This window comes from Scyliorhinus canicula, chromosome 31, assembly GCF_902713615.1.
Source record: "Scyliorhinus canicula chromosome 31, sScyCan1.1, whole genome shotgun sequence".
Classification (NCBI taxonomy): Eukaryota; Metazoa; Chordata; class Chondrichthyes; order Carcharhiniformes; family Scyliorhinidae; genus Scyliorhinus; species Scyliorhinus canicula.
The window spans coordinates 7765167-7783197 of NC_052176.1; the positions used below are offsets into that span (position 1 = coordinate 7765167).

Below are 18031 nucleotides of genomic sequence, written 5' to 3' on the forward strand. Positions count from 1 at the left end.
TATAAGGTTATACCGGTTTAACGCTATACCCACTTTAAGGCTATATCCTCTTTACGGCTATACCTTCTTTAAGGCTATACCCCTTGACTCCCTCCATCCACCAGAGGAAACAGCTTTGTCTCTTTCGATCCTGCTGATACCTTTCATCGTCTGGAAGGTCTGAATTAGAATGTGCCTGGGTCTTGCTGTGTATACCAATGGTCTGCGAGGTGCATGCTTCCGCAGCCATAACCCCTGCTTTTAGTCTTTGAAAGTAGCTTCCCCATCTTACCTCTGTTTGCCACCATCACCTTCTTGATGGGGTTGTATTCCTCGCGTTGGATGCTTTGATAAGCCGCATTGAGCACCGCAATCCGCTTGACCCGCAGGAAGCCGAAGCCCCCCTTCACAACTCGGAGCTGAAGCATCTGTAACCGGAGCACAGAGAGAGAGAGCATGCATTGAAACAACCACTGTCTGGCTCTGACACTTGGAAAAGCCTCAGATTTCATCGCTCGCGCGCGCACGGTTCAAATCTAACAGCCCAAACATTAACATCGCAGGACGGTTTTGGTAGGGCGGACGAGGCAACCCCAAGGAGGGTCACATTCCTGATTTCAGCTGATAATAATCTTTATTGTCACAAGTGGGCTTACATTAACACTGCAATGACGTTTCTGTGAAAAGCCCCTAGTTGCCACATTCCGGCGCTTCACAGCTCCAGGGTCCCAGGTTCGATTCCGGCTTGGGTCACTGTCTGTGTGGAGTCTGCATGGGTTTCCTCCGGGTGCTCCGGTTTCCTCCCACAGTCCAAAGATGTGCAGGTTAGGTGGATTGGCCGTGATAAATTGCCCTTAGTGTCCAAAATTGCCCTTAGTGTTGGGTGGGGTTACTGGGTTATGGGGATAGGGTGGAGGTGTTGACCTTGGGTAGGGTGCCCGAACCGGGGGCCGGTGCAGACTCGATGGGCCGAATGGCCTCCTTCTGCACTGTAAATTCTATGAAAAAATTCTATGGTAGCACAAGTGGCTAGCACTGTGGCTTCACAGCGCCAGGGTCCCAGGTTCGATTCCCCGCTGGGTCACTGTCTGTGCGGAGTCTGCACGTTCTCTCCCCGTGTCTGCGTGGGTTTCCTCCGGGTGCTCCGCTTTCCTCCCACAGTCCAAAGATGCGCAGGTTAGGGTGGATTGGTTATAAATTGCCCCTTCGTGCCCAAAAAAGGTTGGGAGGGGTTACGGGGATAGGGTGGAGGTGTGGGCTTGGGTTGGGGGCTCTTTCCAAGGGCCGGTGCAGACTCGATGGGCCGAATGGCCTTCTTCTGCACTGCAAATTCTACGGTTCTAGTCCCGGACTCGCCCAGAAGACATCCTTTCCACGTCCACCCCCCCTGTCGAGATCGGTGAGAATTCTATCTGCTTCAAGCAAGCCAATCCCTCACTCTTCCAAACTGCAAGGGGGCCGGTTTAGCTCACCTGGCTGGACAACGGCGATGCGGAGCGGTGGTTCAATTCCCCGTACCGGCTGTGATTATTCAGGAAGCCTCCGCCTTCTGAAACCTCGTTTCCCCCCCCCCCCCCCGAGGTGTGTGATCCTCAGACTGCCCTTCAGCTCTCCCCCCCTCAAAGGGGAAAGCAGCCGATGGGTCACGTGGGACGATGGCGGCTTGAGGTGTCCCGCGCGATAAGGCCGCGTTGTCTCGAACCGACACGCTCTGGAAACCGGTTTGCGTGGGGGAACAGCCAAAACTTTTACTGCATTTGTACGGCAAATTTCACAAACCCAGGACGTCCCACACCCCAGAAAAGCCAATCAAGTACTTTTGGAGTAAGGTCAGCCAATTTGCATCAAGAAAGCTCCCACAAAAAAGAAACGTGGGAATCTGTTTCAGTGATGGTGGTTCTTACAGAAGGTCGAGGGAGTGTGCAGAGGGACGATTGAGAGCAATTCTAAAGAGGGTGCAGGAGCAGAGCCGTGGGCTGAGCTCAATAATGGTGGACGGTCAGGTTGAGAGAGAGGTTAACAAAGCAGTCGGCAGCCTAAGCTTTATTGACACATAGTACAAGAGCAAGGAGGTAATCGGGGGGTAGACGGGTGAGTGGAATTTTGAAGACAAAGAGATCAGCCCTAGTCTTCGTGAGTGGTGGAGGAGGGGTCGAATGGGCTCCTCCTGCTCCTCTTTCCTGTGTTCATATGTTTGAAGTTAAACTTGTATGAAACTCGGGTCTGCCCACAACTGGAGTATTGCGTCCAGTTCTGGAGGCCAAGGTATCGGAGAGAGTGCGGAGAAGACGGACAAGAATGTTTCTCAGGATCGAAGCAAAGTGGAGTCGCCTCCGGGGGGCACCGAGGGTTAACTCTCAACTCTCGCAAGGGAGATTGGATCGCATTTCCGCAGGAAAGCCGCACTTCAATGATGCCTTTTGGAAGATCAAATTCAAGAGCGGACTATATGGTTAATGGAAGGGTCCTGGGGAAAATCGATGTACAGAGAGATCTAGGAGTTCAGGTCCATTGTACCCTGAAGGTGGCAACGCAGGTTGATAGAGTGGTCAAGAAGGCATACAGCATGCTTGCCTTCATCGGACGGGGTATTGAGTACAAGAGTCGGCAGGTCATGTTACAGTTGTATAGGACTTTGGTTCGGCCACATTTGGAATACTGCGTGCAGTTCTGGTCGCCACATTACCAGAAGGATGTGGATGCCTTGGAGAGGGTGCAGAGGAGGTTCACCAGGATGTTGCCTGGTATGGAGGGTGCTAGCTATGAAGAAAGGTTGAGTAGATTAGGATTGTTTTCGTTGGAAAGACGGAGGTTGAGGGGGGACCTGATTGAGGTCTACAAAATTATGAGAGGTATGGACAGGGTGGATAGCAACAAGCTTTTTCCAAGAGTGGGGGTGTCAGTTACAAGGGGTCACGATTTCAAGGTGAGAAGGGGAAAGTTTAAGGGAGATGTGCGTGGAAAGTTTTTTACGCAGAGGGTGGTGGGTGCCTGGAACGCTTTGCCAGCGGAGGTGGTAGAGGCGGGCACGATAGCATAATTTAAGAGGCATCTAGACAGGTATATGAACGGGCAGGGAACAGAGGGAAGTAGACCTTGGAAAATAGGCGACAGGTTTAGATAAAGGATCTGGATCGGCGCAGGCTGGGAGGGCCGAAGGGCCTGTTCCTGTGCTGTAATTTTCTTTGTTCTTTGTTCAGCGTTCGGCCCCGATGAAAGAGCCTGGGATTAATTAGCGTGCCAGGCTGCAGGGCCTCCTCCGCTGAGTGGCAGCACGTGAGAAAGTGCTCGAGCATCGCCCACCCGTGGGGACAGATTGCTTGGCAGCCAGCCTTGGCTGCGAGCAGGGCGGCGTTGCAGGATCTCCTTTGACCTGCTTGATGGCCTCTCCGCAAGAGGCAGCCCGAACATTAACGGCAACGGCGGATGATGGGTTCAGCCCCCCCGCAACCCCCCGTCCCCCCCACCACCTTTGGTGTTTTGGCCCGAACTGAAACTCCTGAATACATTGAAGGCCACCTTGACAAATCTTTTCAAACATTCCGGACTCGCAATTCAAAGCTTTGGCTGTGGTTTCCGGCTGGGATTTTAAGGAGGCTTTCCGACAAAGTTCCCAGCAGGCCTCAGATTATGCGTCCACACCAGGTACTAACGTGGGGCACCAGGCCACTGGGGTGAATGTCCGAAAGCTTATTATAGATCAGCAAGGGCGGCACGGTGGCACAGCGGTTAGCACTGCTGCCTCACAGCTTCGGGGACCTGGGTTCCATTCCGGCCTCGGGTGACTGGGTGGAGTTTGCACTTTCACCCGTTTCTGTCTGGATTTCCTCCGGGTGCTCCGGTTTCCTCCAAAGATGTGCAGGTTAGGGTGGATTGGCCGTGATAAATTGCCCCTTAGTGTCCAAAGATGTGCAGGTTAGGTGGATTGGCCGTGCTAAATTGCCCCTTAGTGTCCAAAGATGTGCAGGTTAGGGTGGATTGGCCGTGATAAATTGCCCCTTAGTGTCCAAAGATGTGCGGGTTAGGTGGATTGGCCACGATAAATTGCCCCTTAGTGTCCAAAGATGTGCAGGTTAGGTGGATTGGCCGTGCTGAATTGCCCCTCAGTGTCCAAAGATGTGCAGGTTAGGTGGATTGGCCGTGCTAAATTGCCCCCTAGTGTCCAAAGATGTACAGGTTAGGTGGATTGGCCGTGCTAAATTGCCCCATAGTGTCCAAAGATGAGCAGGTTAGGTGGATTGGCCGTGCTAAATTGCCCCCTAGTGTCCAAAGATGTACAGGTTAGGTGGATTGACCGTGCTGACTTGCCTCATAGTGTCCAAAGATGGACAGGTTAGGTGGATTAACCGTGCTGAATTGCCCCACAGTGTCCAATGATGTGCGGGTTAGGTGGATTGACCGTGCTAAATTGTCCTTTAGTGTCCAAAAGGTGAGGTGGGGTTACGGGGTTAGGGTGGAAGCGTGGGCATTAGGTACGGTGCTCTTTACAAGGGCCGGTGCAGAGTCGATGGGCCGAATGGCCTCCTTCTGCACTGTAAATTCTATAATTCTATTTTTTATTTTGTCGGAGTAATCTTATTAAAAACCCTGGGCTCAAATGCATACAGACAGTATGCCTGAAAAAGCTGCGATGAAGGGGTTGGAAAGACGAGGAAACTGTTAATTCTGACCATTTGCCCGTTTGCAGAGAGATGGCTAATGGGACGTTCTTTTGATTTTGGAGGATCCCTGGGGTGTAGATGGGCGCCACGGGAGCACAGTGGTTAGCATTGTTGCTTCACAGCGCCAGGGTCCCAGGTTCAATTCCCCGCAGGGTCACTGTCTGTGCGGAGTCTGCACGTTTTCCCCGTGTGTGCGTGGGTTTCCTCCGGGCGCTCCGGTTTCCTCCCACAGTCCAAAGACGTGCAGGTTAGGTGGATTGGACATTCTGAATTCTCCCTCCGTGTACCCGAACAGGCGCCGGAATGTGGCGACGAGGGGAACTTCACAACAACTTCAATGCAGTGTTAATGTAAGACTACTTGTGACAATAATAAAGGTTATTATTATTTATGAGGGATTGTATTTAGCTTTTCATAGAATTTCATAGAATTTACAGTGCAGAAGGAGGCCATTCGGCCCATCGAGTCTGCATCGGCTCTTGGAAAGAGCAGCCTACCCAAGATCAACACCTCCACCCCATCCCCATAACCCAGTAACCCCACCCAACACTAAGGGCAATTTATCACGGCCAATCCACCTAACCTGCACATCTTTGGACTGTGGGAGGAAACCGGAGCACCCGGAGGAAACCCACGCTCACACGGGGAGGATGTGCAGACTCCGCACAGACAGTGACCCAAGTCGGAAATCGAACCTGGGACCCTGGAGCTGTGACGCCATTGTGCTATCCACAATGCTACCGTGCTGCCCACTTTTGATTCTAGTCAATGAATCCACTAGTGACCAATTTGGGTGGGGGAGTGGGATGAACAGCAGCTGTTTTCCTGCTTCTTGGCGCTCGAGATAAACAGATGGAGAAGCTGCGGGCGGAGCGACAGGAGCTGAAGGATTTACGGCACAAAAGCTAAACGGGCCGAATGGTCTGGGTCCCTAGCTTGCCCATCTCGCCCTCCTATGTCCCCCATGGTAATTGACCCCCAGATGGTCGTGGACAGGGCGTGGTGGCAACATGGCCCTCCCTCTGGCGCACGGGCACCATGGCAGTGCCACTCTGAAGCTGGGCAGCAGGATATCACTCTGCGTGATATCCTTCTGTCGCTTTCCAGTGCATTGCACATTCTCACCATGCTCTGAGGAAAGAAGTTCCCAGGTCACGGGTGGGATAAGTAACTGCAAGGCCATTGTCGGCCCGTGTATTCGAGGGACGCGTGACGCAGCTCCAGTTAATAGCACGGCTAAGGGAACGGTCTTGCCAACTCTACGGTGTGTTTACTCGGGTCAGAGAGGGAGCTCCCGCAGTGCAGCCTTTCCAGCGGCTAATCTTGCCCAATATCTGTCAGCAATGGCAGGAGATTCCTGCATCACCTGCCAGCAGCAGACGAACCACGTCGCAGCAACAGGAACGACCTCCGCCAGAGCGACTAACTAAAGTATGAGCTGGGCTCACTGGTCTGCCGAGTCAGGTCTGAGAGCCACTGCGAAGACTGGGGTCGCAATCTGGACCGACGTTCTCAGTGTAACGCCGAGGGAGTACTGCACGGTCGGCAGCGCCATCTTGCCCTTTGAGAAGGACATCAAAGATCCCATATTTTGAAGTGGGGCGCTCTGCCTCTCTCTCGCGCCGGGGATAACATTTATCCCCACAGCTAACGTCACCAAAACGGATCATCGCCACCATCACACTTCTGTTTTGGGATCTTGCCATGCGACTGGGCTGCCACGTTCCCTGCAGCAGACTGCATCTCACGCGCCATTGGGTGTCGAGGGCTCTGGGCTACCCTGGGAATCTGGAGGGCACGGGAGAAACGTGCATGAACTGCAACATTTTCCCCTCCTTCCCAGGCCCGGCTTCCCTCCCAACATAGAACATAACAGCGCAGTACGGGCCCTTCGGCCCTCGATGTTGCGCCGACCTGTGAAACCATCTGAAGCCTATCTGACCTACACTATTCCATTTTCATCCATATGTCTATCCAGTGACCACTTAAATGCCCTTAAAGTTGGCGAGTCTACTACTGTTGCAGGCAGGGCGTTCCACACCCCTACTACTCTCTGAGTAAAGAAACTGCCTCTGACATCTGTCCTATATCTATCACCCCTCAATTTAAAGCTATGTCCCCTCGTGTTGGTCATCACCATCCGAGGAAAGAGACTCTCACTGTCCACCCTATCTAACCCTCTGACTATCTTATATGTCTCTATTAAGTCACCTCTCAGCCTCCTCCTCTCTAACGAAAACAACCTCAAGTCCCTGAGCCTTTCCTCGTAAGACCTTCCCTCCATACCAGGCAACATCCTAGTAAATCTCCTCTGAACCCTTTCCAAAGCTTCCACATCCTTCCTATAATGTGGTGACCAGAACTGCACGCAGTACTCCAGGAGCGGCCGCACCAGAGTTATGTACAGCTGCAGCATGACCAACGTTCTACCAGCCGCGCACACCAGGATTCAGCGGACTGAGCGCGGTGTTTCTCACCCTGTGCAAAACGCTGATCATCGGCACTTTGCCATTACTTTAGGCCTGGGGGAGATCCTTTCCACCGAAGTCGCACGCAGAGTGATTTCCTGCTGCCCAGCTTCGGAGTGGCACTGCCAAGGTGCCTGGCTGGAGGTGCCATAGTGCCCGGGTGCCAGCGGGAGGGCCATGTTGCCACCCTGCCCTGTCCACGACCATCAATTACCACGGGGACATTGGTTTAAGGGGCGAGGGGCAAGGTTTAGAGGAGACGTACGAGGCAAGTTTTTTACACAGAGGGTAGTGGGTGCCTGGAACTCGCTGCCGGGGGAGGTGGTGGAAGCAGGGACGATAGTGACGTTTGACGAATACATAAATAGGATGGGAATAGAGGGATACGGTCGCCGGAAGTGTGGAAGGTTTCAGGTTAGACGGGCAGCATGGTCAGCGCAGGCTTGGAGGGCCGAAGGGCCTGTCCCTGTGCTGTACTGTTCTTTATTCTTTGACTCCTATTTCATAGATTTTACAATAGTATCCTCATGCAAAGGTGTGGGCTGGTTAAATATCGCCGGATGACTGAGCGATGAATGCAGTCATGCTGAACTTTCATGGTTTCCATGACTTGGCGACTCTCTGATCTAATCCAACGCTGTTGTCCCAGAGGTGTTTACAGTGTGCTGCAGGTCCCCATCCATCTGCCTCTCGGCGCCGGGGCCTCAGCTGAGCTGTGTGGTTGCCAGCTGGTGCCACCCGAGTTCAGTCCTGCTGGGCAGGCGAAGGTACTCGGAACGCAGCTTCAAGTCGCCGCTGTGGAAGTCTGCCTCTTTGCGGTTGAGTGTGCAGGACAGATCCGCCTAAACGGGGCTTCAGCATCTTACCAGGGCAGCTCAGCCCGCTGAGCTAAACCAGCCCGCAGCACGGTAGCATTGTGGTTAGCACAACTGCTTCACAGCTCCAGGGTCCCAGGTTCGATTCCCGGCTTGGGTCGCTGTCTGTGCGGAGTTTGCACGTTCTCCCCGTTTGTGCGTGTGTTTCCTCCGGGCGCTCCGGTTTCCTCCCACAGTCCAAAGATGTGCAGGTTAGGGTAGATTGGCCATGCTAAATTGTCCTTAGTGTCCAAAATTGCCCTTAGTGTTGGGTGGGGTTACTGGGTTATGGGGAGAGGGTGGAGGTGTTGACCTTGGGTAGGGTGCTCTTTCCTAGAGCCGGTGCAGACTTGATGGACCGAATGGCCTCCTTCTGCACTGTAAATTCTATGATCTATGAGAGTATACGTACTCCTTCCAGCTCATCACAAAGCCAGCAGATTGATTGGAAGTAGGACGTGAGCTGCCAGAGACTTGCTGCTGAGTGGTGTGTCGATTATGCAATAAGAATCTTTTTATCGTCACAAGTAGGCTCACATTAACACTGCAATGAAGTTACCGCGGAAAAGCCCCGAGTCGCCACATTTCGGTGCCTGTTCGGGTAGACTGAGGGAGAATTCAGCCGGTACGGGAATTGAACCCGCGCTGCTGGCCTTGTTCGGCATCAACCAGCCCTAAACAAGCGTTGAGATATGGGAGTTGTTGATTGGGACGCCCAGTCATGTTACTATTGTGTCACCCCCCCCCCCCTCTCTGTCCATTTCCCTAAGAGTCAGTGATGTGACAAAACTGGCCTTGGGTGTGGGGAGAACAGACCTCATAATGTCTATCATTCTGTCCCTCTCATTCAGCGTGAGCTGGCCATGACGGACTGGGAAACATTACTGAAAGGCAGGACAGCGGGCAGGCAACGGCAGGCATTCAAGGAGCAAATAGGTGAGCTCCAAAAGTTGTTCATTCCTATTTGGTGTAAGGGAACTGTGACCAAACCATGGCCTACAAGGGAAATTAGAGATAGAATTAGATTCAAAGAGGCATACAAATTGGCAAGAAAAAGCAATAGACCTGAGATCATAGAATTTACAGTGCAGAAGGAGGCCATTCGGCCCATCGAGTCTGCACCGGCTCTTGGAAAGAGCACCCTACCCAAGGTCAACACCTCCACCCCATCCCCATAACCCAGTAACCCCACCCAACACTAAGGGCAATTTTGGACACTAAGGGGCAATTTAGCATGGCCAATCCACCTAACCTGCACATCTTTGTGACTGTGGGAGGAAACCGGAGCACCCAGAGGAAACCCACGCAGACACGGGGAGGACGTGCAGACTCCACACAGACAGTGACCCAAGCCGGAATCGAACCTGGGACCCTGGAGCTGTGAAGCGATTGTGCTATCCACAATGCTACCGTGCTGGTTCAGCAAAGGCGGATCAAGGGATTGATTAAGAAGGGGAAACCACAATTTGAAAGTAAACTAGCGGGGGACGTAAAAACTGACTGTAAAAGTTTCTATCGGTGTGTAATGAGAAATAGATTGATAAAAACTAATAGAACAGTACAGCACAGAACAGGCCCTTCGGCCCTCGATGTTGTGCCGAGCATTGTCCGGATCCAAGATCAAGCTATCCCACTCCCTGTTATTAAGAAAGTTTATGACTATTATATTTACTCACTTGATACAAAGGTGACATTATGTATTTTTGAACTTACTGGGAAGCTCATCTAAGATATTTTAAAGATTATGAGCAGGCTGCAGAGAGAGCCCAAATTCTTCCTTCAATAACATTTGTCTGGAATTACAGAGGAATTAATTTCTGGAGCTTTAATACTGTCATTAACCTTCCAATACTGGTTTTGCATAGCTTTCTAGACAATGGGCTACATATCCAGAATAAAATTCCAAAAGGATTTGTAGATCTGGCTGGCCTACACAATGGAACTGACTCTTAAGAGCTCAAATAAACCAGGTATACGTACACACAAATGTGACTCTTCAGTTTTGTGTGTAAAAATACAAGTCACCTTAGAATGCGAAGCATAGAACATTACAGCGCAGCACAGGCCCTTCGGCCCTCGATGTTGCGCCGACCTGTGAAACCCCTCTAAAGCCCATCTACACTATTCCCTTATCGTCCATATGCCTATCCAATGACCATTTAAATGCCCTTAGTGATGGCGAGTCCACTACTGTTGCAGGCAGGGCATTCCACGCCCTTACTACTCTCTGAGTAAAGAACCAACCTCTGACATCTGTCCTGTATCTATCTCCCCTCAATTTAAAGCTCTGTCCCCTCGTGCTGGACATCACCATCCGAGGAAAAAGGCTCTCCCTGTCCACCCTATCTAATCCTCTGATCATCTTGTATGCCTCAATTAAGTCACCTCTTAACCTTCTTCTCTCTAACGAAAACAGCCTCAAGTCCTTCAGCCTTTCCTCGTAAGATCTTCCCTCCATTCCAGGCAACATCCTTGTAAATCTCCTCTGTACCCGCTGAGCAGTGGGGCAGTAGTGGTTAGCACTGCCACCTCAGCACCGAGGATCCGGGTTCGACCCCGGGTTCCACTGTCCGTGTGGAGTTTGTACCTTCTCCCCACATCTGCGTGGGTCTCGCCCCCTCTAAATTGCCCCTCAAGTGGAAAAGAAAAGAATGAGCATCGTCTTCAAAAATCTAATGTGCCTCAATGCAGCTCAAGTAAGAAACCTAGTCTCCATTATGTACTCCATCTTGAAGAGCCTTTGTCAAAATTTCTAAGATATATAAAGACGGAAGCTCAGAAATAAGTCATAAACAATAATCCACGGAATCAAGCAATGGTAGGCGATGAGAAATGCAAGATCTAGCTGTGGACAGGCTAATCCTGATTTAGTTCTGTACGATTTTGTTACATAGTTTACATCAAATTAACAGTGCAGAAGGAGGCCATTCGGCCCATTGAGTCTGTACCGGCTCTTGGAAAGAGCACCCTACCCAAGGTCAACACCTCCACCCTATCCCCACAACCCAGTAACCCCACCCAACACTAAGGGCAATTTTGGACACTAAGGGCAATTTAACACGGCCAATCCACCTAACCCGCACATCTTTGGACTGTGGGAGGAAACCGGAGCACCCGGAGGAAACCCACGCACACACGCGGGAGGATGTGCAGACTCCGCACAGACAGTGACCCAAGCCGGGAATCGAACCTGGGACCCTGGAGCTGTGAAGCGATTGTGCTATCCACAATGCTACCGTGCTGCCCTGTTACCAACTGTTAAGAGATTAGAAAATATGTTCTTGTGAATAAAACTTCATACCAATAGGACCAATGATAAAGTGACTCGTGATTCAACATTTGCAATGTGAACTTTGACCCTGCCGTCAAAAAGACAACGTGGAGAGAATGACCAGGATTGTAGGTTGGTAATTAAGAAACCACGGAACTATTTTCATCAAGCTATAAAGCAGTGTATGCAACCTTTCAGATTCTTCCATCTCGGAAGAATAGCTTGGTTTACCTGGAGCAGAGAAGATAAACCTGAAGAACCTTCGTAAGCTTGAAAAATACAGGAGACAGAGCACCTCTTTTCAATAGCTGGATTCTAACTGCTGCATACACAGTAGTTGCTGATTTGAATGGAGCAGTAGTATTGTCCCCTTGACATTCAATAATAATAATCTTCATTGTTACAAGTAGACTTACATTGACACAGCAATGATATTACTGTCAAAGGCCCGACATTACTGTTGTTGAACCCCCAATGATTGTAAGAAAGAGAGGGGGGGGTGGGAAAGAGTGAGTTACTCACCTCCTGACTCCCCAAACCCTGTCCACTATCAACAAGGCACAAGTCGGGAATGTGATGGAATATTTTTCACTTGCCTGAATAACTCAGGGGCAGCAGGGTAGCATGGTGGTTAGCATAAATGCTTCACAGCTCCAGGGTCCCAGGTTCGATTCCCGGCTGGGTCACTGTCTGTGTGGAGTCTGCACGTCCTCCCCCTGTGTGCGTGGGTTTCCTCCGGGTGCTCTGGTTTCCTCCCACAGTCCAAAGATGTGCGGGTTAGGTGGATTGGCCATGCTAAATTGCCCGTAGTGTCCTAAACAAAGTAAGGTTAAGGGGAGGTTGTTGGGTTACGGGTATAGGGTGAATACGTGGGTTTGAGTAGGGTGATCATGGCTCGGCACAACATCGAGGGCCGAAGGGCCTGTTCTGTGCTGTACTGTTCTATGTTCTAACGCAGCTCCAACACTCAAGAAGATCAACAGTCTCCAGAACAAGGCGACCTGCTTGATTGGCATCCACGTTCGCCCCCTTCCAGCACAAATCAACAAGGACAGCAGCGTGCACTATCTACAAGATGCACTGCAGCAACTGATCAAGCCTCCTTGGGCAGCACCATCCAAACACACGCCCGCAACCATTTAGAAAGACACGGTCAACAGACACATGGGGAACCTCTGGATAGTAAGACACTCACCATCCTGACTTGGAAATAAATCGCTGTCCCTTCACGGTCGTTTGTCAAAATTGTGAAACTCCCTAACAGCGCAATAGGTGTACTGACACCATATGGACTGCAGCAGTAGTGGACTCGCCAACACTAAACGCATTCAAACGGTCATTGGATAGGAATATGGACGATAAGGGAATAGTGTAGATGGGCTTTAGAGAGGTTTCACAGGTCGGCGCAACATCGAGGGCCGAAGGCCCTGTACTGCGCTGTAATGTTCTATGTTCTATCTGCGACATTATCACTTGCGTATTTGTGGGAATTTGCTGTGGCTACCTCCTTCTTCTATGTTCACATCTCAAATGAATAAAAAATAGGAAATTGTTCATCTGAAGCAGAAGCTAGTTCAAAAAATCTAATTATTCATTAAGGATATCAGGGGGCGGTATTTGACTTTTACAATATCATTGCTTTAAGAAAATTAAATTGAAAGGTTTTTTTTAGGTCAATGACCATGGTACCTGGACGTGGATTATCAAACAAAAGTTACCTCACAGAAACTTGAATACATACCCGAAATTGTTGGCCATCGCACAGCAAAGTTTGCAATACTGTAAAACTGATACGTGTCCGAGTGTGTGGGTTTTAAGGGGTTAATCTTACAAGTGATACGAGGGCCTTGAGGATTTAGCCAGGTCAGCTTTAAACGGAAGTGCATTCAAATATTATCAATTACATGTATTTGAAAAAGATTACACATACACGCCTAAAACAAACCTAATTCTTTTCACTTGCACTTCAGCAATCGTGAAAACGCTATTCTTGTACAGACCACTCCTTTTCTCATTGGCACTGGAATCTTTTGAAATCAGATCAAACAGACTCTGTACTTCATAAAATATCGAGTGCAGAGATTGGAGATATGACCATTTTAAAATACAGTTTACCAATGGCAATACAGGCCAGGATTTAACAGACTTGCCAGTGTCCCCCCCCCAGATCAAATCAATTAAATTGACACTCATCCAGATGGGGTTGTAATTTCCTGCCAGGTGTGAGGGGCGATAAACCCCAGGCCATTCAATTGTGAAGTAATGTCCATGGAAAATTCGTATTTATTGCTGCCTATATTCAAATACTGCCACTATGACATGCACAGGGTTGGACAGTGTGGCTAGTTTCCCTAATATTCGCCAATTAACTTACATATGTCATGTGAGTGTACCTTTAAGAAATGGGTGTTTACCCCTGCAGTGATGTCAGAGAGTGGGTGGAGCTGGGCTGTCTGTCAGCTTTTTCCTTTCGTTTTAGGCTGTTTGCTGCAGGGTGTGTTTTAGTTTCGTTTTCAGAGCTGGACAGCTGCAGTCACGGTAAGATTCTTCGTAGCGTGGATGAGCAGAGAGATCTCGGTGTCCATGTGCACAGATCCCTGAAAGAGGGTAGTTAAGAAGGCGTACGGTGTGTTAGCTTTTATTGGTGGCGGGATTGAGTTTCGGAGCCATGAGGCCATGTTGCAGCTGTACAAAGCTCTGGTGCGGCCGCATTTGGAGTATTGCGTGCAGGTCTGATCGCCGCATTATAGGAAGGATGTGGAAGCTTTGGACAGGGCGCAGAGGAAATTTACCAGGATGTTGCCTGGTATGGAGGGAAAATCTTATGAGGGAAGGCTGAGGGACTTGAAGCTGTTTTCGTTAGAGAGAAGAAGGTTAAGAGGTGACTTCATTGAGGCATACAAGATGATCAGAGGATTAGATAGGGTGGACAGTGAGAGCCTTTTTCCTTGGATGGTGATGTCCAGCAGGGGGGGACAGAGCTTTCAATTGAGGGGAGATAGATAGAGGGCAGATGTCAGAGGTAGGTTCTTTACTCAGCGAGTAGTAAGGGTGTGGAATGCCCTGCCTGCAACAGTAGTGGACTCGCCAACATTAAGGGCATTTGAATGGTCACTGGATAGACATATGGATGATAAGGGAATAGTGTAGATGGGCTTTCGAGGAGTTTCACAGGTCGGCGCATCATCGAGGGCCGAAGGGCCTGTACTGTGCTGTAATGTTCTATGTTATATGTTCTATTTGTGTTGGTAGTTGATAAAATGTTTACTGTGTGTTTATAAATGTTAACTGAATTCACAGAATAAACATTGTTTTGTTTAAAAATACTTAACGTGTCTGTTGTATTACACCTGAAAAGTGGGCCCTTGTGCTCCACATCACCAAAATCTATTAAACGTTGCAGCTCAGGTAAACTCCATGATATATACTTTGGAGTTTCCTAACCCTGGCCCATAACACTATTCCCTCACTCAAACCTTTCCTCTCTCCCACCCTACCTCCTTCGAAGTGTGTAAAGATGCGGACAGAGCGAGAAGGAAGGGGTGGCACGGTGGTTAGCACCGCTGCCTCACAGCGCCAGGGACTCGGGCTCAATTCCGGCCTCGGTGTGACTGTCTGTGCGGAGTCTGCACCTTCTCCCCCCCTGTCTGCGCAGAGTCTGCACCTTCTCCCCCCCTGTCTGCGCAGAGTCTGCACCTTCTCTCCCCCTCTGTCTGCGCAGAGTCTGCACCTTCTCTCCCCCTCTGTCTGTGCGGAGTCTGCACCTTCTCTCCCCCTCTGTCTGTGCGGAGTCTGCACCTTCTCCCCCCCTGTCTGCGCAGAGTCTGCACCTTCTCCCCCCCCCTGTCTGTGCAGAGTCTGCACCTTCACCCCCCTGTCTGTGCGGAGTCTGCACCTTCTCCCCCCCTGTCTGCGCAGAGTCTGCACCTTCTCCCCCCCTGTCTGCGCAGAGTCTGCACCTTCACCCCCCTGTCTGCGCAGAGTCTGCACCTTCTCCCCCCTGTCTGCGCAGAGTCTGCACCTTCTCCCCCACTGTCTGTGCGGAGTCTGCACCTTCTCCCCCCCCCCTGTCTGCGCAGAGTCTGCACCTTCTCCCCCCCCTGTCTGCGCAGAGTCTGCACCTTCTCCCCCCCCTGTCTGCGCAGAGTCTGCACCTTCTCCCCCCCTGTCTGCGCAGAGTCTGCACCTTCTCCCCCCCTGTCTGTGCGGAGTCTGCACCTTCTCCCCCCCCTGTCTGCGCAGAGTCTGCACCTTCTCCCCCCCCTGTCTGCGCAGAGTCTGCACCTTCTCCCCCCCCTGTCTGCGCAGAGTCTGCACCTTCTCCCCCCCTGTCTGTGCGGAGTCTGCACCTTCTCCCCCCCCTGTCTGCGCAGAGTCTGCACCTTCTCCCCCCCTGTCTGCGCAGAGTCTGCACCTTCTCCCCCCCCTGTCTGCGCAGAGTCTGCACCTTCTCCCCCCCCTGTCTGTGCGGAGTCTGCACCTTCTCCCCCCCTGTCTGTGTGGAGTCTGCACGTTCTCCCCCGTGCGTGCGTGGGTTTCCTCCGGGTGCTCCGGTTTCCTCCCACAGTCCAAAGATGTGCGTGTTAGGTGGATTAGCCGTGCTAAATTACCCCTTAGTGTCCAAAGATGTGTACGTTAGGTGGATTGGTCGTGATAAATTGCCCTTAGTGTCCAAAGATGTGTAGGTTAGGTGGATTGGCCGTGCTAAATTGTCCCTTAGTGTCCAAAGATGTGCAGGTTAGGTGGATTGGCCGTGCTAAATTACCCCTTAGTGTCCAAAGATGTGTAGGTTAGGTGGATTAGCCGTGCTAAATTACCCCTTAGTGCTCAAAGATGTGCAGGTTGGGCGGATTGGCTGTGCTAAATTGCCCCTTAGTGCCCGAGGATGTGCGGGTTAGGTGGATTGGCCGTGCTAAATTACCCCTTAGTGTCCAAAGATGTGCAGGTTAGGTGGATTGGCCGTGCTAAATTGCCCCTTCGTGTCCAAAGATGTGCAGGTTAGGGGGATTGGCCGTGCTAAATTGCCCCTTCGTGTCCAAAGATGTGCAGGTTAGGGGGATTGGCCGTGCTAAATTGCCCCTTAGTGTCCAAAGATGTGCAGGTTAGGGGGATTGGCCGTGCTAAATTGCCCCTTAGTGTCCAAAGATGTCCTGGGATTACAGGGATAGGGCAGGAGAGGGGGCCTGGGTAGGGCTTTCTTTCGAAGGGTCGGTGCTGACTCGCTGGGCCGAACGGCCTCCTTCTGCACTTTCGGGATTGCATGTAAGGTCGGTGCACGGCGGTTGCCATGGGTGATGTTGGTTGACTGTGACGAAGGCTGACTCATTGCTGCGGAAAGGGATTAAAACCCTGACATTCGGACATGACAGTCCGGATAAGCACAAACATGAGAGGCGGCCATCTTCCTTCTATCCTTCCCTGGGGAACGTGGGCATCACTGGGCTGGGCCCAGCAGATTTCCCCATTCCCCTAAAGGGGGACGTGAGTGAACCAGATGGGTTTTTTTTTAAATGACAATTGATGATTGTTGTCACGGTCGCCGTTACGGAGACTGTGTTGCTTTATAATTCCAGATTTTGTGAACTGAATTTAAATTCCACCAGGGTGGGCTTCAAACCCATGTTCTGGCTTCCGCGTCCGCTGGCGTTACCACGACAGCAGCACCTCCCCCAGTAGTTGCAAAACGCAACTCTTGGGCACCGTTTCCATCTTGGCCATGATAATGACTCCAAAGGCTGTCAGGTATCGGCAGGAGGGGAGCCTAATTCAAGACGGATCAATTCCCCTTGGAGCAGAGTGGGCAGCACTGTTGCTTCACAGCTCCAGGGACCCGGGTTCGATTCCCGGCTTGAGTCACTGACTGCGCGGAGTCTGCACGTTCTCCCCCCCCGGTGTCTGCGTGGGTTTCCTCCGGGTGCTCCGGTTTCCTCCCACAAGTCCCGATAGACGTGCTTGTTAGGTAAACTGGACATTCTGAATTCTCCCTCTGTGTACCCGAACAGGCGCCTGACTGTGGAGACTAGGGGCTTTTCACAGTAACTTCATTGCAGCGTTAATGTGGGCCTACTTGTGACAATAAAGATCAAAACCCCTCATGGTCAAATAGAACATAGAACATACAGTGCAGAAGGAGGCCATTCGGCCCATTGAGTCTGCACCGACCCACTTAAGCTCTCACTTCCACCCTATCCCCTATCACCCCTCCTAACCTTTTTTGGTCACTAAGGGCAATTTCATCATGGCCAATCCACCTAACCTGCACGTCTTTGGAATGTGGGAGGAAACCGGAGCACCCGGAGGAAACCCACGCAGACGCGGGGAGAACCTGCAGACTCTGCACAGACAGTGACCCAGGAGGGAATCTAACCTGGGACCCTGGCGCTGTGAAGCCACAGTGCTAACCACGTGTGCTACCGTGCTGCAGCATGATCGTGGCGTATCCAGTGAATGTCCTTGTTCGCTCCAAGGACAATCTCAGCTACACCAGTCCCACCACCCTGACGGAACCAGTCTGGTCCCTGGCCCCCATTTGATCAAACCGCAACCCCCCCACCCGCAAAAAACACGCACTCCTCGCCCTCTCGCCCTCTCGGCTTCCTTTCTAAAGCGCGGCGCCCGGAATTCGACACTCGCGCCGGGTCCTCGCTCGTTGACCGAAACCGCACGGCCGCCCCCGGGCCATCAGTAGCGTCGGCCTTACCGCACCGCTGATCCACAACGCGATGTAACGATCTGGTTTCGGTATCCTCTCCGATCGTATTATCTTTAGCAGCTAACGCTAGCTTTCTCCCAGCCTCA

General features: G+C 51.4%; 1 protein-coding gene across 1 annotated transcript in view; it reads right to left on the reverse strand.

Annotated features, from left to right (window-relative positions):
• The window catches only part of LOC119958851 (pyruvate carboxylase, mitochondrial-like), a 130998-nt gene that overhangs the window by 78205 nt on the left and 34762 nt on the right, over window positions 1–18031 (reverse strand). Inside the window, exon 3 of the mRNA XM_038787355.1 lies at window positions 272–407. Coding sequence (XP_038643283.1) covers window positions 272–407 — 136 coding nt within the window. The remainder of the gene's footprint in view (window positions 1–271; window positions 408–18031) is intronic.